This window comes from Branchiostoma belcheri, unplaced genomic scaffold (genome assembly GCF_001625305.1).
Source record: "Branchiostoma belcheri isolate BF01 breed outbred unplaced genomic scaffold, Haploidv18h27 scaffold126, whole genome shotgun sequence".
Classification (NCBI taxonomy): Eukaryota; Metazoa; Chordata; class Leptocardii; order Amphioxiformes; family Branchiostomatidae; genus Branchiostoma; species Branchiostoma belcheri.
In genome coordinates, this window is record NW_017802669.1 from 365,704 (window position 1) to 387,370 (window position 21,667).

Here is a 21,667-nt window from a genome sequence, read left to right on the forward strand (position 1 = left end):
GACTTGTGTATTAGTTTGTAGATCAACTAATCGGTTAGTTTTACCCACGGTGTGTTTTGTCAGGTCCATTTATTAACCACACACAAATCATCTTTCTTAGGCCTAGGGAAAAAAATGTTATGTTTCCTGTTTCAGTCCTAAAAAATTTAGGGTCAGTTGGTAGGGATTATCTTTTTTTGTGTGATCTCTAGTGATCCAACTTATACAGTTTAACAAGGTTGAAAAAGATATACCCCTTGCAGGGGTTCACACAAAAAAGAAGGCTAGAGTCGGCATTTTTTTCTAGGGTTGGGAAACAGGAAGCACAACATTCTTTTTCCTAGGCCCGAGGGTTGGATAGCACAGGTACATGTACGGGTTAACCTGTCGTGTTTGCCCTCTGGTTAGAAGTGAGGTGCCATGCAAACACTTCCACGCAACCGTCACCCCCTTGTGCAAACGGTCACTCCCCCCAGTCTTTGCCCACTGTCAGGGACTCTCCAAAAGATGGTGTTAAATTTTCACCAGCCCCTCCCCTTGTGGGAATATTATGATAGGGAAATGTCGCGTAGAGCTAACCGTGCAGGACAGGTGGGTTGTTTGGCGGTGACAACGTTTGAAAGGCCGGGGCTAACACGTTTGCTTGTCCAGGGGGAGTCAGACGTCCATCCCGGAGCTGATCAGACAGCAGAGCGAGAGACAGCGCCCGCAGAGCGGTAGGCGGCCATGGAGCGGGAGGGGGGTGCCGCCCCCTCCGCAACGGAAGGACAGTCGCGAACAACCCCCTCCACCGAGGGCACCAGGGGGGCTGATAGCAGGTACTGTAATTTACTTCATACTCGCTGTCGCAAAATTTCACAGTTGAAAAAAAATGGTCGTGTTCACGGAACTATATATTCGCGGTGGCAGTAGTAGGTGCAGAAAAAGCTGTCAATGAATTATTTGATAACAGTAAGTTTGCAGTATGGAAGTGACTGAAAACCGCGAATGTAATGTACCACAAGAAAATGGGAAATTACAGTATACCAGGTCTCTGTCTTTCTTGGATCAGGGCTGGAAATTTATATTTGGGAATAGGTTTGCACAGAAAAGATTTGGAAATAGAAAAGATTGTCAGCTGAACTGAAAACTGAAAAGTTGCTACCTCTCTGAAGTTCAGAGATTGATTCTGAAATTCAATAGCTATCCTTAGAGTGTTAGACAAATAATAGTTTTACTATTATTTCAGACATTTTTATTCAGTATGCTACTGTACATTTGTACCTTTGCGTATGTGAAAATACACAAATATCTAGTCACAGTCCTAACTTAGGTGTCATATGACTCCAAAATATTCACCTGGTATTTTGAGCCCAGTGGATTGTTAACCAAAGTGTATGCACAGCTTTTTAAGTCAAATTGTGCTTTTCTTGTCTTGTTTGTTAAGTCACTTTGATGTACAGATAGTTGCTTTGGTGAGATGGGCTAAAGAGGCTCCTCCCTTCTCTTCCTTTCTTTCTTTATTTGTATGCTGAAGAGTCCTGGCATCCATCTTGTATTTTAAGTCACTCAGTTGTATGGTACAGTGGGCGCTCGAGTACCCCTCTGCTAAAAGGTGTAGCCTAAGTGTTACTAAGACAGAGAGATTCAGTACCCCATCTGGGCCTCTTGTAGCCCACTACGAACACTCAGAGGTTCCAACAGTTCAAACTTTCACATACCTGACTTTTGTGCCCTGCCTGGCATTATTACAAATAGCAAAAGCCAAATGTGGGGCTAGAAATTCTAGAAGGGGAGGGGGGGCATGTTTTCAAGATTTACTGAAAGGCACAGTAAAGTAGAAGTTATCCTAATTTCATGTTTATTGGACCCATATTTTGCAGCACAGTAAAAGTGAAGTCTACAGTATTTTTCAGAATACTCGCAAAAAAATGTAAAAGACGGCATTGGTGTTTTCGGGTTTGATAAATTTGCAGTGGCAAAACACCATGAAAACCACAGGCTTAGAAATATGGTGAACATTTCAAGATATAATATAGTACTTCTTGAATAGAGGTCTTTCTCTGACTGCTAGAACCTTTAGAGTCCTTACAGCATCACAGTCTGCTAGAATGAGTGAATTCTCCTTTATTGTAAAGCCTTCTCCACTCAGATTGGCCAAAGATTTATCTGCCTTATCATGTATTAAAAGATAAACCCACTGAGTAGATACAATTCCTTATCTTCATACTGGACTTTGCTACGCTGTCTATTTGTTCTCACTAAGGACGACGCACCAATTTCGAAACATTCATTTTCTTTGCGTCCTCAGTTTTAGGAGAGAAATACTCGCCGTCAGAGCGTCCTCCGAGCGGAGTGGCGACACACAACACGTCCACGTGGGTGCCCCGCGGCCGCGGCGCGAAAGACGAAGACGCGGAAGACACAGATCGAATCATCCAAGAGATCCTCAGCAGCCAGGACCAGACTGACAAGTCTCTAGGTGAGTTCTGCAGTTACTAAGATGAAAAAAATTATTACATTCAACTGTACTGTATCATAAAGGCCTTATTAGACTCAGTAAAATGATATGTTTTAGACTCATAAAATTGAAATGTTTTGAAAATTCAACTGTGGTTTGCAGCTATTTTGTTACCAGAATCTTCAGGTAGTTTGCCTAGCTTTCTTTTTCGTTCAACTTGAGACATAGCCAGCGCAGATTTGAGAGAAGGAGCCTGAAGCAGGACAAATGTTTGGGTAATTTTCTGCAAGGAAGATTTCATCCACCCAAATCTGTATTTGCCCTGTCCACCATCCATCATGTACACACTACAGAATACATTACTAATTCATCCAGGCGTTGTCTGAACACAAGCAAACAAAAGCCTCGGGTTAGCATCAGAAAGAATCCCTCAGAATATTATTAAAGGTATCCAGTGCATATTTCAGGGCAGCAAAACTGGATATATTCTGAATAAGGCAATCTTTGTGATATTGACACATACTGCTTCACATTCATTAGCACATTTGTATCAGTATTTCATACGTTGGGCTTGTAAAACTGCAGAAACAAGCCCCAAGATGAGTCTTTTATTTTCTGGGAGGTACCCTAAAAATCATACCAGGGCCACTCCAGTAACCATTTTCCGTCAGAATTTTGGTAATTTTTGCTCCATAAGGGTCAATATACATTGGGATAGTGTGGTTTTCAGCTCAGTATGTAGATAAATGACTAGAATATTGGCTTTGAAAAATCGGGTTTTCAAGCTCTAAAAACTGCACTGGATGCCTTTAAGACATGCGGAGAAGCGATCAGCACGCAATTAAGTAGGATTATGCGGCAGTTGTCTTAAAACAAACGGTGGTCATCAAGCCGTGGTTGTGTTTGTCCTGCAGCTAAGATGACAAGGCTGTATGGAGAGGGAGAGCCACCGCCCCCTCCCCGAGGGTCACCTGACCTGGAGCAGATGATCAAAGACCTGCCCTCCCAGTCAGACCTGCAGCAGGGCAGTCCACAGCAGGATGGTTCAGAAGGGCAGCAGGAACCTACAACTGTAAGTACTGCAGTTCCTCATTTTTTACCAGCACTTTTATACACTATTATATATTCTATATATACACAATTATGTGTAGGCTGTTTTTCAGTGAGCTATAATTTTTGACAACAAAGCTATGCCAAGAGAAATCGTGTTAACTAAGCTGGAAAAACATGAGTCTTTGATAATGGGAACATTTAAAAATCTTGAAAGGGTAAAGTGTAGTTGGTTGGTGAATCAATTGCTGGATCGCATGGTCTTGGGTTCGAATCCGAGCAGAGATAGTGTATACTTAACTCGTCTCCAAAAGAATACTAATAATATAGGAGCAAGAATGGAAACAACTGGTCTTCATTTCAAAGTATACTGTAAGTCCTGATTTTTTTTCGCAGTAGTTTTATGTTAACGGTTTTTCCCTGTCACTTCTGTACCGCAAACGTATCATTACTGCTAACAACTAATTTGCCGGCTTTCTTTTTTTTCTGCACCGTGAACACATATAGTTCTGTGAACACCCCCAATATTCTCAGACTGCGAATTTTTTGCTACTGTGAATATAAAGTGAATTACAGTACTTTACAGAGTCACTGACGAAAAGGATGCTACTTAAAACATTGACAGTTTTCAAAACCTATCCAGTTGCTTGAGTAACAATTTCTTTGTGTAACTGTAGTGCAAGTACTTTCCTGATTTTTTTTCACAGTACTTAAATGTTCAGTTTTCGTGAGCTTGTCATTACTGTTATTGAATCAATTGTCTTTCAGCCCCTTTAGTTTTAACTCTATGGTGAATATTGTGTTCTGTGAACATGTAAACAGAAACGTGTCCCAAAAGATTTGCAAGTCATCCTTGTTAGCTCTTCAAATTCCCCCCAATTCTCTCTATCCTGAGAAGGCTATTGATTAAAAAGTATATCAGCTTAAAAATTATACAGTTGCACTACATATGTGTTAGTAGATGTTTCAAAATACCTGCTCTCAAATTTGTGTGAATAAGGTGGCTGCAAGTCCCAAGATTTGTGTGTTCGAAAAGTTAGAAGGAATTCTTGTAGGCAAAGCTACTACTAGTTATACTGGCTTTTTGCTAACAAAAGTGGTGACATGGCTATACTGTAGCTTTTCAATTTTTTTTTTGCAGTTAATTAATAGCTCAGGGCATGTAGTAAGGAATGTGGTAGGACCACTGTAAGGTCTCAAATTTTTGTGAGAGAGTCTTAAATCAACCTGTTGGGACATTTTTGTCTGTTAAGAGATATAGTTAAGGACCTATCAGATGAAATTGTTCGATCAAACCACTCAAAATACTTACTAGCATGAGGATTGTAGCTTGGAGCTAGAAAAGGTAAATACACAGGTGAAGAGGTGTAAAAATGGTCATTTGAATGGACTAATCGCTGCATACGTTACTTCTGGATTTGGCTAAATCTTAACTGTTAACACATGGTGTGTTTAACGAAGTTCAAATGTTGGGGAGCCTAAACTAAAGTAAAATAGAAGTCACGAAAGTAAAACGTGTCATAAGGTAATAAGAACAATCTACCATTTTCTTTTGTGCTTTTTAAGCTGCTGAAAAAGTTTAATATACTAGAATTGCTAACAACAATGAGTTTATTTTCAAGTTTCTTTTGCAAGATGTGTATACAGCTTGGTTATACCAGAAGATATGCCCAGATAGCGGGATTTTGTGAGGAAATGCGGGGGGATTATTAGCAGGTTTGCACAGCGAGTGTACGGTTGAGTGCTGCAATCCATCAGCCTGTTTGATAGCACAACAGGGAACGCCCACCTGAAGAATTCCGGCCTTTTGTAGGTCCAGCCTCAGTGTTGACCAGCCGGGCCATTGTGGTCAAGTGACCCCTGCCACACCTTGCTGACCGCTTGTTCAGAATTCGTGTCCAGTTCATCTCTTTTTCTCAGAATGTAATCTTATGTTAAACGCTCCTGCAAATTAGTGCTAGCTGGAAACATCAGTTGTAAACTAATTATAATGTCTATGTAGACTGTTTGCACATGGTAAGAATTGTGTATTACGTTTTAGGTACTTGTAGGCATTTTGGAGCTCATCTCTGACAGTATTTTTTAGCATGGGAAGTGTTGTCGTCTTTTTGCACGTAATCCACCTATATCTCATTACCTAACCCAGGAAACCATAGCCTGGGTACCATCCTACTTCTATGTCGGGGCTCCCATAGTTGCTTCCCTAAGAAGTACTTCTTAGGGAAGCGACTATGGGAGCCCCGGCATAGAAGTAGGATGGTACCCAGGCTAAGGAAACCAGACTAGTGTATTCATTTCTAGTCTTTCTGAAGCTGAGAAATTCCCAGAGGCTGTGAAGGGGGTCTTTTGTTATCCTGGTTGGTGCTGAAACTCCCCTATTCTCTGTTTGATCTAGTTTTAGTCCTGACATGTAAGGGTAGCTTCTGAGCCACCTGAAAATTTTGCATTTTTATAAAAGTGGAAAATCCTTAAACTGGACCAGGGCACATGGTTGGTTACTTGGCAGGATTCGAACCCGGGACATCTTGGTTCTGAGCCCAATGCTCTGCCGTTATGCCTCACAACCCTATTCTGATACTTTTCCCCACACAAAAAATGAAGTTGTGCAGCTTATTTTATCAGTGTTTTGTTTCTTTTTGTTGATGTGTAGTTCGTTCCTTGTGGTATAGTTTTTAACAGTCGTTTTTTTCCGTTGACAGGAAATCTTGGTGCGGCAGGCGCCAGTGCCCCCGACTGTACCGCTTTTGCGGAGACCCGCGCCCGAACCCATCCGCTTCGCCATTCCAACGGGAGACGAGGACGAAGGCAACGGAGACGACAGCGATGAAGATCACAGAAGGTGACAAAATATCGTAAATCCATTTCTTCTGAGGAGGTGACAAAACACTGTAAATCAGGGCTCTAGGCAGCTCGAAACCTTTTTCTGTCAGCCCAGGTTTATGATCTGACCTGGAGGGAGAGTGTGCGCAATCTAAGGGAGTCCAGGGGCAAATTTTGGATTTTTCAGCCTTTTAAAACGTAATTTCCAACATATTGAGGGCAAATCATGGGGTTGAGAGTGGTTAGTGTTGGTCCTTTGGATGCTATTATGCTTTTACTCAAGATTTTTGTCAGTTTTGACCATGAAGGTTGACGGATTGGTTTTAGTAATTTTTCCATCACACTCCACAAATTTCCTGCAATTGACGGAAAAACGGCTAGAGATCTGCTGTAAATTCATTTATATTCGCAGGGATTTTAACTTCGCAGTAGAAGTAGGAAGGTGGTTTTCGCTTGTCGTAACTTTGCTGCGTCACAAAAACACTTTACCACAAAAACCACAATGATAAAACTATTGTATATGTATCAAAATTTCCAGAATGATTTGAATCATTTCAAATTGGATGGGTAGAGAAACAGCAGAAGTATTTGTCTTGTATCTCTGTAGTAGTTTATGAATGTACGTACATTCAGCAAAGACCTAGAAATGTTTTTTTGGTCAGTTGGCACGTTTCTCCTTTTCTTTGGTAAGTTGTTTGCCAGAAAATTTCCATTCAGAACCACTGAGTAGTCTACAAACCGTTCCCGCCCTAGAGTAACAGATTAATGGGGAACTAATTAATGAGGTTAATTTGCATACCCAATTAACAGCTTCCTGTGGGAACTCTTTTTGCAAACACAGCATTAAATCCTTCTGATGGCAAGATTAGGGAGAACAAAAGACTGTAATTGTAACGATAAACAAGGGTGATCAACAACAAACAAGATGTGTGTACACAAACATCCCAGAGTCCAGTTAGCAAGTAGAGCCAAGGGTCTTGCAACTCATTGTGTTAAGAAGGTGTTTAAACAAGTCAACAGTTGAATAGGACATACATTTGTAACAACAGAGCTATACTATAGGTTTGGTGGAAGAAACTGAAATGTTTAAATGTTAATTTTTAGACCTGCATATACCCAGTACATGGACCAGTGCAGGTTAGGTGCAGGTAGACATCAGAAATACCTGTACAGCTCCAATTTTACCTGCACTAACCTGCATATACCCAGTACATGGACCAGTGTAGGTTAGGTGCAGGTAGACATCAGAAATACCTGCACAACTCCAATTTTACCTGCACTAACCTGCATATACCCAGTACATGGACCAGTGTAGGTTAGGTCAATAGGTGCAGGTAGACATCAGAAATACCTGCACAGCTCCAATTTTACCTGCACTAACCTGCATATACCCAGTACATGGACCAGTGCAGGTTAGGTGCAGGTAGACGTCAGAAATACCTGTACAGCGCCAATTTTACCTGCAGTAACCTGCATATGCAGATGGTAGTTCAAGCCCTGCCTTTACTATATGTTTTTCTAGCCCTTTTTTTAGCCTATGTTCCAGTTTATTGAAAAGCTGTACTCATTCTTGGCCGTCCTGCTCTGCAACAATATTTCATCAGTGGTGAACTAGTGAAGCCTACTGGTGAAATGTAGTTGCGTAGGAGGCCGGCCACTGTCTACGGGAAGATGGCACAGAACCAAAGGGATAGACTTGTAGATATCAGAACTTTCAAACTTCAATGTACTTAGGCCTTGGCAGCCTTCTCAAAAAAATTAGAGTAGGTGGCTGATAAGAAAAAGTAGCAGGCGAGCCACGAAGTGGCTCGAAGCGAGCCGCGCAGCGGCTCGCGGGGGAGGGTACGGGAGGGGGTGGCCCCCTCCCGTTGGGGGGTCCGGGGGGCCTCCCCCGGAGGAAATCGTAAAAATTAGACCCCTAAACATCGTTTTTGGTACATTCTGAGCATCTTTGATGGCAATCTTATGGCTCCAAAATTTACTGTTCGTGCACAAATAATTCCGGAAAAAAGGCTGTATTAAATTTGTTTGCCACTCCGATCGTATTACGCGCGGTCCTTGCGCCCGGCTACAAAATGCAAAAAAATAAAGAAAGCATATTTAAATGTCAATTTGATGGAAAACATAATCATTGGGATCTGAAAAAATGTCACAGGTTCGCTTTTTGGAAGTTTTGTTTCTGTTTTGACGGTTTAATTCTAGCGGGGTGCGGTCCATAAATGCCGATGGAAATTCACCCCGCGTCCCGGTACACTGACTTCCGGGTTCCTTGAACAAGAATATTACGAGAAAAAGGCCAAAAATCGGCGTAGAGAAATATATATCTTCCCGACAATTCTTTTAATTATGCATTTATTTAATAGGATGTTGCTAAGTAGTCGTAGAAAAAACGTAGAAAGCAGCGTAAATGTGTCTCTCTTCTGCACCGGCGAAGAAAAATCTTCCCGCGCTGCCGGCTGCTGGCCACATCGCTTATCCAATCAGAACGCAGGTCATGTGAGGTGAACCAATCAGAGCGTCGATCACGCGGTGCTACTTACTTATTCATGACAAGATGGCGCCTGAAAGCTCCTGTTTTTGTACAGCGATGTTTTTATTCCGGGGTTTTCTTAATTTTGACGCTGATTTTTGGCTCGCCGTGATTACGCTGCAAATGACACACTAGTGGAGGCAACAGATGAGTGATCATTTTACGATCGACAAGAACTTTTGATGAATGAAATAGCTGTGAAATCTCGCTGATGGCGATTTGTTTTGAAAAATTTGTCTTGTGTTTCTAACTGTGTATGAAAGATATGAACACGCTTCTGTACATGTCTTGATATTTTTTGACGTGAATTGGAATGTTACTAGTGCCGGGACAAGTTGGGAAGGTAGCGGCTTAATAAATTTTCGTGAGCAACGAGTTTACGAAGCGAGCAAGTTCCCTAGCTCGAGCGATACAGCTCCGCGGATACAACTCGAGCCCCGAACAAGACCCTCCCCCCGTAAAGTTTCGGCCGCTCGTAGAAGCAAACGCTGACTCGTGCACTAGAAATCTGCACAGGAGGCTAAGAAAGAAGCAGTTTTCAGATCCAGAAAGCTAGCAGAAAATTGTCTGAAGTTCGTCAGAAGAAATGAGCCGGTGGAGTTTGTGAGAAAATGTAACGGAGACTACAGTGTTTTTCTGAAAATTTACACGAAAGTAGCCGGCGCAAAAATTTGAGTAGGCGGCGATTTTCGCCGGTAGCCGGCTTGTTTTGAGAAGGCTGCTTGGAAAAAATGTTACATGTTTCCTGTTCCAGTCCTTAAAAAAATTAGGGTCAGTACATGCAGGGTAGGGATTATCTTTTTCTTTTTTTTAGGCTTTGGCAATCTCTAGTGATCAGTGATACAGTTTAACAAAGTAAAACTTGCATGAGGACACTTATATTTTCAATGTCAATGTCAGAAAACCTCGATTGTACAATGCTTCATCACTCAAGTGTCAGATCACGGAGCTGGAAAAATTTATGTCCCTTGCAGGTACTAGGTGCCCCAAAAAAAGGGTTAGTGTCAGCAGTTTTTTCTAGGATCTGTCAGGAAACAGGAAACAACTTTTTTTTCCTAGGCCTAAGAGTGACAGGATGGCTTGTTTTAAATGTGAGGTTACCGCCAGTGCAGTGTTATAAATGGTTTGGTCATTTGTGAGGGGGAGCTACACAGAGTTCTTCAGCTGCTGCTGCTATATGTAGGGCTCTGTTGTGGACAACCCTTTTCACTCGTGGCTCAGAGACTGACCGTCTGGGCCACTGTGGTCACCAATGACCAAATCTACGACCTACAGATTCAAACTGGACAAGGCAGCAGACACACATTTACAATATGTCGTATAGTATCTGTATCAGTGTAGCCAGTATAAGGACTTAATTTTATGGATGACATCTTTGAAGACCCCCAAAAACTAGTGCACATGGGCAAATAGAAAAAAATATGCTGCTAAACCACAGGAATACAAGCTGATATTGTGAATTTGTGGTAGTGCATAGCAAATTTTACGACAAGCCGGCACATGCTGGCATTTTGCAGCATTTTTAAGTCGGTACTGTACTGAGTTCTGGAGTTCCATTTAGCTTCGGCAGCCTGGATGCTGTAGTTACCGCCGGCTCCCTATCTCTAGCTACCTTGGACTTACCGAGGATGGTACCAAGGCCAGAGCCTCGGAGGAGGTGATTTTTTTTGGAACAGGCAAAAGTCAATGCGCACGTGGATGTCATCCATAAAGTTAAACCAGTGTGGCCTTATCAGTATCTCTTAATGTAGGAGGGAACAGGAGAACTTCATTTGTATAACCTATGGTTTGGTAAGAATGATGTGTTGTTAATTACCCCCTCTAGCAACGATGACAAGTACTGCATGGTGCACTTACTGACAGTTGTTTGTATGCCTCGAGTAGAGCAAATCTATCAGCAGACTGTCAGCAATGCATTTTGCGAATGCAGTATGACCTAAGCCATAGAAAAGGGGGCAGTCTTCCCTTGCCACATTCTTTATTGCCACATTCTTTATTCCAAACTGCTGGCATTGGTTAGGTTATTATTTTAAAGTACAAGTATTCTCAGAGCTTTAAAGAATCATACTGGAAATAAAGGCCAATTTTGAATTGTCGCAATGAAGTTGGTATAGAATTGGAGACCAAAAAATGTGGTCAGCATGTGCTTGAATGAAACAACTTGTGTTTTACAGAATAAGTACGAGCAGCAAGGAGGTAACTAAGGATGTGGACATTGTCAGCATCACCAGCGATACGTCGTCCCCGAGACTGTTACCCTCAACTTCTACAGCACTACACGCACAAGGAACGGACGAACAAACAAATGTTGCAAGAAAGTTAAACGTCACTATCAACGAGGGTCAGAATGTACTGATTAACATTACTCCTCGAGATATTGCATCAAGTGACGGTAACACAGAGCCCCCTAGCAGGCGCCCCAGAAGTGCAACGGTGGAGCGAAAGCCTGACACGAGCCTACAGTCTCTGCAAGAAGAGCTCGGGCTCACGGCTAAAGACGAGAGACAGAGAACGGCGTCTCCTAGAGGAGTACGGTCTGCGGTGAAGTCTCCGAGGTTGGTTAAACGTAGGGTCAAGTCTGCGAAGGCAAGACTCGATGTACGGACGGTATCTGTAGAGTACGGGGAGGAAAGAGATGAGGACAAGGACGAGAAAGAGGAGGAAAAAACTACCGCAGAAAATGAGCTCAAGAAGAGAAGAAGACGACGTCCAGACGAGGTTGAAACCATGGTCTCTCGTATCCCAATCTCCGACTCAGAAGAGCACCAGTCATCACAATTTGTTGCAACAAACGAGGGTAGAACGGAAACTAGAAAAACACAAGTCAGCTCTGTCAACTCCAACAGAAACTACTACCAGCTGTCCTTACAGCAGAGCGAAAAGTACAAGACGGTAAAAACGATCGAGTTTGCGGATGGCGGGCCATCGGAAACGAAGACGAAGACCCTGATCAGTGTGACGGAGAGGCCTGAAGGTGTCCGATCGGGAGTCTGGGATGTGGGGGCTGGGGAGGGGAAAGAAAACCACCTCGGCATCAAGAGACCGATGTCTGCCCAAAGGGTAGGAATGTTTCACACATGTAGCTCATGAGCACCTCCTACCAACTCACATGCAAACTACAGCAGCAACACTTTGTTCTAGAACATAACAAAATAAAAGAATTGTATTGTTTCCTTTGTATCTTCCTTTCTTCTATGTAGTACATCTTGTGCTGTGGAAGCACCCACCTGTAAGGCCTAGGGGAAAAAATGTTGTTTTTACGGTTTCCCAACTGAAAACTAGCAAAATTTAGCCTGTCAATCCTAGCCTTTTTTGATCTGCTGAATTTCAAACCCTTTGAATTCTGGAACATTGTTTAACGCATTTCAGAAGCAATTTGTCCACAAACAAACAGTTGGATAGGTCCTTAGGACAGTCCCAATGTATTGTTAAACTTTATCTTTTGGATCATTATAGCCAAATTAAAAAAACAATTTTTTTTAAATCCATACCTCCCAACTCTGGTTTGCTGAAAAGTTTAATATTCATTGTTTAAAGTAAGTACCAGCTTGGTATGTTGACTTCATGGCTCTAACTGTAGCTTTCATAGCTATCATAGGATGCCTAGGCCTGTTTTTATTTTTTTGCCCTGTCACTTCATACTTTTTATGAAAAAAACTAAGGCCTTGTAACTCTGGGCTTTATGTGTTCAGATTGTGTCCAGGCCACCTCCAAGACCAGAGTGTCGGCAGGGGTACTATGCAGACATGGACAGGCCTCAGCTAGAGACACCAGAACAGGCAGTAGACATAGACCTGGAGCCTCCACGGAGCCCCTCTGCACTACAACAAGCTATGGCTCTGGTACAGGACGTCATTTTGTGAATTAATTCTGAATACTAGTATACAGGGCTCGAAATTCTGGTGCACTCAACCTAAAAAAATTGGGTGCCCCATGTAAGCTGTTCTTAAAGATTTTATTTTTTCCTGACACATAGATGGTAAGAATATGCAGTATACTAATATACATTTTATACATGTACATAGTTTTATGTAAACCAGCAAAAAATAGCACCCTTAGAAAAAAAGTTGAGTGCACAGCTTTAATTTTGGGTGCACCCAGTGTTTCGAGTCCTGATACATGTATATAAAGAGCTCAGTCTTGTAGACATCCAGTGCAACTTCACGATGGCAAAACTGATTTTCAAAGTCAGTTTTCTGGTCAGTCTTGGCATTGTAGAAGGTTCAGTACTTTCCCATAGTGTACTGATATCTGTGATGCAAAAATTTGATGTTTCTGATTGAAAACGGTTGCTTGCTATTGAGGGGTGTCACAAAAAAAAAATAAAAGGACTCATGTAGCTTGTTTTGGGGCTAAATGATGACAAAGATGTCCTTAGAAATGACACTAAATGTCAATATTAGACAGATTTACTCATCCATTTTTTTGCTGTCCTGAAATTGCATTGGATGCCTTAAACAGTTGAATAACCTCGTGTATTAGGATAGCATTTCTGTCAGTATTTGCATGTGATTCTGCATTTGAATTAAACTATCACTACTCTTCCCTCCTTTCCAAGTCTCGCCAAAGGATGGAGTCTAAACCTCGGGTACTTTAGTTGTAACTTGTGGTCAATGTCTGGTGGAAGTTTTATGCACAATCACCCGATTAAAGCTATCTAAAATGTTCATGGTTAGTCCTTCCACAGTGCTTCTTGTGGTTACCAAACCTATTTTAGCTCTCAGTGTTTTATCCTCTCTGCATTGTCCTCTGCTATGTGTAAAGATAATCTGTTTCTGCACTTCACAAAAAACTCCCTTGTAGTTCCTGAACAGCTGCTAGGAGGACCAAAACCACACCACTTATTCCTGTCCGGAAAAGCTATCAACCATTTAGTATAGATGTACATGTACTCTGCAGAGGCATCTTTGAAACACATCTAGACTTTCTAGATGACTAACGGTAACCATTATTTTTCATAACAGAATCAGAAGCCTCCCAGACCCCACTCAGCCAAGGTCCCCAGCAGAGGTCTGGCAAAGAGCCCCAGAAAACATTCCCACCGCAGGCCCAGGTCTGCTACAGTAGGCAGCACGGTAAGACAGTCAAAATCTCTAACCTGAACTACCATTCACACTACATGTACCTTACAATGTAATACATAAGATTTACCACATTTGCGGTAGGATTGACAGGTGAGTATCACCTCTTCAAGAGACCATACTGTAAGGTTTGAACCACTCACACTGGGAATGACCCCTGCTCTTTTCGACAAATGTGGTTGGATCGTGCTCAAGGTGTGGCTCTCCTTAAACATGGACCTCTGGCTTTACCTCCAATCCGAGAGGACGTCCCTAACTGAAGCTAGGTACTCATTTACACCTGAGTCCAATAGGTGTAAAGTGCCTTTTAAAAGGACACAGCAATAGGGCCTGCCTGGGATTCAATGTTTCCACAAATGTTGTAAACCAATTTGCACCTTTAGACTCTGGCAAGATTATTTATGGTAATGTATGCAGGAATCTGGGTGAGGTAGTAAAGAGCTGTAGCGTTGTGTACTTTTGTTGTCATAGGTCCTTGAGCTAGACAGGTGTTCATGTGAGGACAGACTCCACGTATACATTTTCATTTCTACATGCCAGACCACAAGGAAAGTATACCGAAGCCCAACGTGTGTCTTTCTAGAGCGGGATCATCTTGGTATCCTTAGGCAGCATTTTTTAACCTTCTGTGGTTTGTGGAACAAATTTTTTTATTTCTTAAATGTGGCAGGGTGCAAAGAAGGAAGAAAAGGCTGTAAGCCGGGCCTTGGTTCCAGCGGCGCCCAAACCTAGCACAGCAGAACTGAGAAGAAACAGAGCGGCAGTGAAAGCCCTGAAGGCCGGTACCCTGTGTAAGGAGAAGGCATACATCGCCCCCTCCCCTCCCGTACAGGCGGTGAAGCCCATCGTCAGGAAAACCAACCGGAGGAAGGACAGTTCCAGCTCAGACGAAGAACTGGTGGAGAAAATGTTGCTGGCCAGACAGGAGGATGTAAATGTAAGGGTTGTTCAATACTGAGGAATACTGTAAATGACTTTATATTTGTGGCCTGACAAAAATCAACTTGTTTGTGGAATTATTGTAATGCAGAGGCTGTGGAAGATGAAATACACTTTATCTCAAATTGTTCCTTTCATAGCAATGCTCAAAATGAGCAAACTTCTACAATTTATCCCAATTTTACTAAACTTACAGACAAAGAGAAAACTATTCTTCTTTTAACTTCCCAAAACCCACTGATTTTGGAAAAGATGGGACATTACGTCTTCCATGGTCTAAAAAAGAGAGGTCAAACCCCTTAGACATAGTTTTAGACATAGCTATAGCTCTAGACAACTACCTTTTATCATGTAGATTTTAGTTATTTTATACTACGTTTCATTGTTCTTTTCTGTTTGTAATCTGCCCCCCGAGCATGAATTTGCAATAAACTTCACCTAAACTTCACTTATATGTTTGCAGTGGCAGCAGGAGCAGATGAAAGAAAATTGGCGAATCATTAAATTTTGTTTGTGGTATATGTAATAATATTGATAAATTTGCAGTACAGAAGTGACCGAGAAAACAGCAAATATAAAAGTACTGCAAATATCAGAAGTATTTTTCATGGGATTATACATTTTTGAAGTCTTTGGTAAATATACTAAGTATATACTGTTGTGTGTCTCTCTAGGAGACTAACACCCCTCGCACTGCAGAATGTAAGGACATCTATGATAGGCTGCAGGAGAAGGGCGTGGTCGTTTCCATGGACACCATCAAGAAGTAAGCACATCTTTTAGTCAAAAAAATTTCCTTTGTTAGACTACCATCACGTACATACATGTATGTCATTACTTTTCCAGGAGTAGCTTATCAATTAAACACTTGCTCTTCTTTCCGTTAGTAGAATATTCTTCAGTCAGTGACTTTTTTGAAAGCTCGCAAAACACGTACCTCCAAATTTTCAAGACCTACAGTGGACGTCAAAAATTTGGAGGTACCGGTATGTGTTTTGCAAGCTTTTATGAAAGTTACTGATAGAAGAATATTCTACTACATGTAACTGTTGATCTATAGGTAACTGATGAGCATTAATGTTGCTCTTGTTTCCTTTTCAGAGGGTTGATACCGCCTGAGGAAAAAACTTTCTCCGAGTGCACATCCAAGCTTCCTACCAACACTACTACAAGGTATGCTGGGCAAAGTATTTGGTTACAATTTAGGATTAATATTTGGAAAGACACTAGCAATTTTGAAATTTATTAAGGCCATAGCAAATTGTTTTTTTCTTATTGCATGTCACATAAGATTTGCAGTGCACAATTATTTACCCAAAATACACCAGTTTTAAAGTTGCCATCCTCTTTTTTCAGCCTACTGAGCAGCCCTGAAGTCTGGCTCAGCACCGAGTTCAAAAGGCTGCGATTGGCTGAAAAGGCTGTGGAACTGGCCAATGAGAGACTGGCCCAGCAGCAGCGGGAAGAGAGAGGGGAAACTGACAAGGCAAAGGCTAAGAAAAAGAAGAAGACACCGAGTGGAAGCAAGAAGAAACACAAGAGATCAGCTACTACCAGCTAATGTGTTATCAGAGTACCTCGGCAGAAATCAGTGGACATATTTATGTAGGGGAAGCAGGGCTCGAAATTCATTTTTGGGAATAGGTGCACTGGTGCACCCAACCTAAAAAATTACAAAAAATGTTTGGGTGCACCAAATAAAACAAAACTTACTGCTCCCCTTCTGAGCTTGAATCTGAAATGGGAGCTAACTTCAAAATCTTAAACAAGTATGATAACAAAGATTTTATCATTTTTCTGACAAATGTCAAGAATATCCTGCAATTATACATTCGATATGTACAAAAATAACTACAAAAATATTTGGGTACACCAGTGCACCCAGAGAAAAAAAATTGGGCGCACAGCTCCAATTTGCACCCAGTATTTTGAGCCGTGGGAAGATAGCTAAAAGTTGTGACCAGTCTTCTAGCCAGGGACTGTCTTTCTGTCATTTGGCAGAATTTTGCAGCTAAAAAATTTTGCCCAGTCCCGCCATGTCATTCAACTAAATTTGCCCCTCAAAATGCAGGAAATATCCTTTCAGAGGGCCAAGATTTCAGAATGCCAAGATGTCACGTCTAACAAAATTCAAATGACGGAAAAAATTTCAGGCTAGCTAGGACACTGTGTGTGACACACATTTTAGTTGTCAGGATTGTAACAGAACAATTCTTGGTTTAGAAAGATGAAGCTAGATGTTGGGCTTTTCAGTCACAAAGATGAGGTGTATCGGTATTACCATGTAGGAACTTAGCCTCTGTCAAATTTTGCAGTATTGAAATGCAGACTCGCAAAGCTTGCTATAGGTATTACTGAGTATGCATGATTATGTAACTACATTCACAGTATTTGATGTACATGTATAAGCTAAGTAATACTAATATATAATTGTTGCAGTTTTCAACATATCATTTTAGTATTGAAAGTCTTGTTTTAGCAGTATTACCATGTTGAGTTTTCTTTCACTTCTCAATAACAGCCTAAGGCTGGCCTTTCTGTGTGAAGCTATTGAATATCCTTTAAAATGCAATATGCTGTAATAGCAACTATTGTTGTCATTAGAAATAGATGTATTTGTTGTTGTTTACTCTTGTGCTTGTAAATACTTATTAAGAAGTGACTTCGCCTCAGAGAGGTATGGTTAGAGTTGTACAAATTTGACAATGAAGTCATTATTTGTAAAACAAGTAATAAGTTATGGAATTACTCACAAATATATAGTTTATTTTCTTTAATATGTGTGCCACTTATATCTTAGTACTGCTGTAGAAGCATTGTCTCACTGTGAACATTTCAAAATGATTGTAGCAACAAATAGAGTGACATTCTCATCTGTATCTGTATCTGTATAGCCGGTATACATGTAACTGGCCTTTGGCGTAACACACCAGCTTCTGTATCTGTATAGCCGTTATAACCGCCCTTCAGCGTAACACACCAGCTTCTGTATCTGTATAGCCGGTATAACCGCCCTTCGGCGTAACACACCAGCTTCTGTATCTGTATAGCCGGTATAACCGCCCTTCAGCGTAACACACCAGCTTCTGTATCTGTATAGCCGGTATAACTGCCCTTCGGCGTAACATACGAGCTCATGTTTTTCTTATTATGGAGCAATAACAGAAGGAGATACTATTGCTCAAACTAACTCAACAGATACTATAGTAAGAATAATTTAAGATTCTGTCATCAACGAATGTAAAAACACAACGGGAACACATAATTGCTACCCCCAGGTGCTTTGCAACCTGGGAATTTTTATTCCCCTGGTGCTATGCATCCTGGGAATTGGAAAACGGTGAATGGTTGCTTCTTCAGCAGACGAATAAACCAGAAAAGGAACACCCTGAAATAGATGTACTTGTCACTTCCTTTCAATCCACCATACTAGTATATCCAAGAAAGTTAAATAGATTTAACCTCCTTGGTATATCCTTATCAGAATTGTTTTCTTCATTTGACTACCATGATACATCTGTAATGTTCTAGGGGTTTGTGAAATTTGAAAAAAAAAAAAACTTAATCAAATCAAGGACATTATACACAGTATAATGTCCTTGATCAAATTATTTTGCTGGATCACTGCCAAATATTGGTAGACTTTTTCCAGTCTTCTGTGTGGATGTAAGACAAAGACCACCTCACAAAATTCCTTTTTTTTGTTTTAGATTTTCAACAAATGAGTATATGGGTGAGTTTTGAGTAATGAAACAGTTGATAAGTTACAAATTGCAGGAGAAATCTTTTTTTTTTAATGGTATGTACAAGACTACCCAAACAAAGGAGTTTTAAAGCTACAGTATGTATCAAGATGATACTGAAAGTAAATTTTCTGGTCATTTCTTTCCAAAGTTTTAAATCAACCCTACTCCATTGTTAGTGAAAGGGAGCATGAAGGGAGGAAGTGTAGAATATATAATTATAAGTGCCAGAATATAACGCATCATGAGTGTATCAGCCATGTTTTTGTTCTGGTACTTTATGGTGACACCACAAAATAATTGCGTGTCGTGGGCTGTTTCAGCAGCAACAAGAAATGTCAGAAGTGAATACTCTCCAAGCAGAGGTTGGGGGGGCGCCATATTTTTGGCGTTTTTAATGTCTTTGTTTCAAGGTACCAGTGCAAAAAAAAAAAGAAAGCTCGATTAAAAAAAGCCTAAAACACGCCAAAAATAAGCCAAAATCCAAAACACCTCTGCTTGGAGAGTAAAAAATGAGACAATTTTGCACAATCACTGGATGAAACAATTTTAATATTTGGTGCAAAAATGGTACATAATGTCCCTCTAATAACTTCCTGCTTATCACCAAGTAACACATCGCAATTAGCCTCCGCGCATTCATATGCAAAGAACTAGATTTTCGCGCGTGTCTGCGCAAACCAGTTGGGCCAGGCGCCCGATAATGAATTAATGAATAACCTTTGCCCCTTGTGGGTTATTCCAATCCATTGTCATAGGTAGGACAGCTGTATGCTAATCAAAGTACGCAATAGAATATTCATGCATTTTTATGGTTTGTTAAAATCTTTCCTGTGTGTTAGTGTTAATTTTTGCAATCAACAGTTATTTAGCGTTGTTAAAAGCATCACTAATGACATGACAGGGCCATAGAATATGATAACTATATCAACTTAAGTCAGATGGGTGTATCTTTAATTTTTACAAGGTTTAACCTCCTTGATTTTTACTTTATAATTTTATCATGCTTGTTTTGTATCATGGACTGGCTCTAGCTAGGTATTTATTGGTGGTACCCCAAAAAGTAGCTTTTTTTTTTTTACTATTTCATACCAATATTTGAAGCTCCTTCTTCATATCCCTCAAATTTAAAATGATGATGAAATTGTGCCAAGAAATGGTAGTAAATGTCAATATTAGACAGATTTCGTCATAATTTTCAGAATATTTTTGTCACCATCGGTGCACTTTTTATGTCTAAAAGTTTGAGTAACATCCCTGTAAGTTTTGAATGGACTCGCCCGCCGTGACTGCGCACTCAGTGACCTCCCCGACGACACGTGCTCAATTTGCATATTCAAGGTACGGCGTTTTCAGATTTTTCCTGGCGCTGAACTGAAAACGCCGTGCTTCAATATGGTTGACAGGACGAAACTCTATGTTGGCGGGCTGGACTTCGAGGTAACCGAGGATCAGGTGTACTCGTCCTTCAGCCAGCATGGGGAGATCCGCGACTGTAAGCTCATCAAAGACAGGGAGACGGGCAGGTCGCGAGGCTTCGCCTTCGTAACGTTTGCCGACGAAGACAGCGCGGCCCGCGCGGAGAAGGCTCTGGATCAGACGGATCTCGGGCGTCGGACCATCAGCGTCAGCGTGGCCAGGCCCCAGGGCGAGCGGAGAGGGGGTGGCGGTGGAGGCTACAGGGGAGGCGGCCGCGGCGGCTACGGCGGTGGTGGTGGCTACAGAGGCGGGCGCCAGAACTACGGAGGCGGCGGCGGCTATGGCGGCGGCGGCAGCTATGGCGGCGGCGGTTATGGCGGGGGTGGCTATGGAGGCGGTGGCGGTTCGTACGGAGGCGGTGGTGGCAGCTACGGCGGCGGCGGTGGCGGCTACGGAGAACAACAGTACGACCAAGGCTACGGCGGCTACTAGGTCCCGCTGAAAAGTCCAAGCTAACGATTTCTGTCTATCTTGACTGCATATAACACTTCTGAAGATTTAAAACAAATGCCTCGTGGACTGACGCTGAGATTTTGGCTGGCCAACCGAGAACAAAGAACTCGCTTCTTGTACTGATACGCATGTGAGGACTTCTGGCCCCTTAGGGGGCTGTTTGTTCGATTGAAAAAAAATGTTCCTTAACATTTACCCGAGCCAGTTTTTCCTTTTGTTTTGCCAAACATTCCAATGATTAGATATTTGTAGGCATTCCTTGATAATTCTGCTTTCCCTACTCGCGGTATCACTGCATATATGTAACAACTTTTTTCCGACCCTGCACGTGGTATCGTTTTTGTTAAAACAATGGAAGCTGTGTATAACGTTTAATGATAGTGAATTGTGGCTAGAGTTAAGCTATGGAAAATGGACTTGATGCAGTAATAATAAGTTTATATACCTTAACGATAGTCGATTCAACTGTAACATATTCCAAATATCCGCCGTGAAAGATAAAACTTTGCTTATGTATCGTTCCAAAAATTATGACACGACACGGTGGGTAGAAATTCGTGTTCTGGACTCTTCGTGTCTATGTAGCCTACTTCTGGGCTCTTTTGTGTATAGCTTGGGTAAATGTATAACGATAAAGTGCTCCTGAAAAAATCCTGATAGCTTCTTCCGATGTAGTCAAGTGTGTTTCACCTTTTTTTCTGTGGATGAGAAACGTTACAAGAAACGTGGAGCATCACAAGACATGACAGTAAAATTGTTTGAAAAAGGAACTTCATGCGTCACTTCTCCTTCTCAGTTTATGACTAGCGATTCTTTAAGTTGTAGTGTAAGTGGCTTACTACCAGAAAATCTAGCTATATTCGTTTTAATCCAAGCAGAACGTGTAAAATTTGGTTAATTTCTGGAAAGGGATGTAGCTAGGGAGGGGCCCGGGAAAGGTTTTTGCAGAGTCAACATAGAAACTAGCGGGAGATTCGCATTTTTCCCAGCAGCCCATTCGCGGTAAGGCTGACACTAGCACCAAAATTGGGAAACCATTCGCACCGTGATCATGCAGTGTTACATTTTGCTAATTTTTTTAGATCCTTGTGTTCATTTTGATTGGTTACCCATCAGTTAACAGAAAAAATAGACTTGTATTTTTCTACAAGAA

The 21,667-nt window shown here is 41.5% G+C and overlaps 2 protein-coding genes across 3 annotated transcripts in view; both read left to right on the top strand.

Moving 5' to 3' along the window:
* LOC109463443 (serine/arginine repetitive matrix protein 1-like) overlaps positions 1-16,638 on the top strand; it is a 28,153-nt gene extending 11,515 nt beyond the window's left edge. For both annotated transcript variants that reach the window (XM_019760264.1, XM_019760262.1), the window contains exons 3-13: positions 631-797; positions 2,270-2,440; positions 3,334-3,491; positions 6,169-6,308; positions 10,994-11,879; positions 12,512-12,661; positions 13,784-13,894; positions 14,571-14,837; positions 15,514-15,605; positions 15,941-16,012; positions 16,196-16,638. In XM_019760264.1, the coding sequence (XP_019615823.1) occupies positions 631-797; positions 2,270-2,440; positions 3,334-3,491; positions 6,169-6,308; positions 10,994-11,879; positions 12,512-12,661; positions 13,784-13,894; positions 14,571-14,837; positions 15,514-15,605; positions 15,941-16,012; positions 16,196-16,400 (2,419 nt within the window). In that variant the 3' untranslated portion in view covers positions 16,401-16,638. The remainder of the gene's footprint in view (positions 1-630; positions 798-2,269; positions 2,441-3,333; positions 3,492-6,168; positions 6,309-10,993; positions 11,880-12,511; positions 12,662-13,783; positions 13,895-14,570; positions 14,838-15,513; positions 15,606-15,940; positions 16,013-16,195) is intronic.
* A 3,246-nt stretch (positions 16,639-19,884) lies between these two features.
* Positions 19,885-21,250, top strand: LOC109463462 (glycine-rich RNA-binding protein 1-like). Its single transcript, XM_019760290.1, has one exon. It carries the CDS (start codon positions 19,978-19,980, stop codon positions 20,491-20,493), a length of 516 nt encoding a protein of 171 aa, XP_019615849.1. The 5' UTR covers positions 19,885-19,977; the 3' UTR covers positions 20,494-21,250.
* Positions 21,251-21,667: the final 417 nt, after the last annotated feature.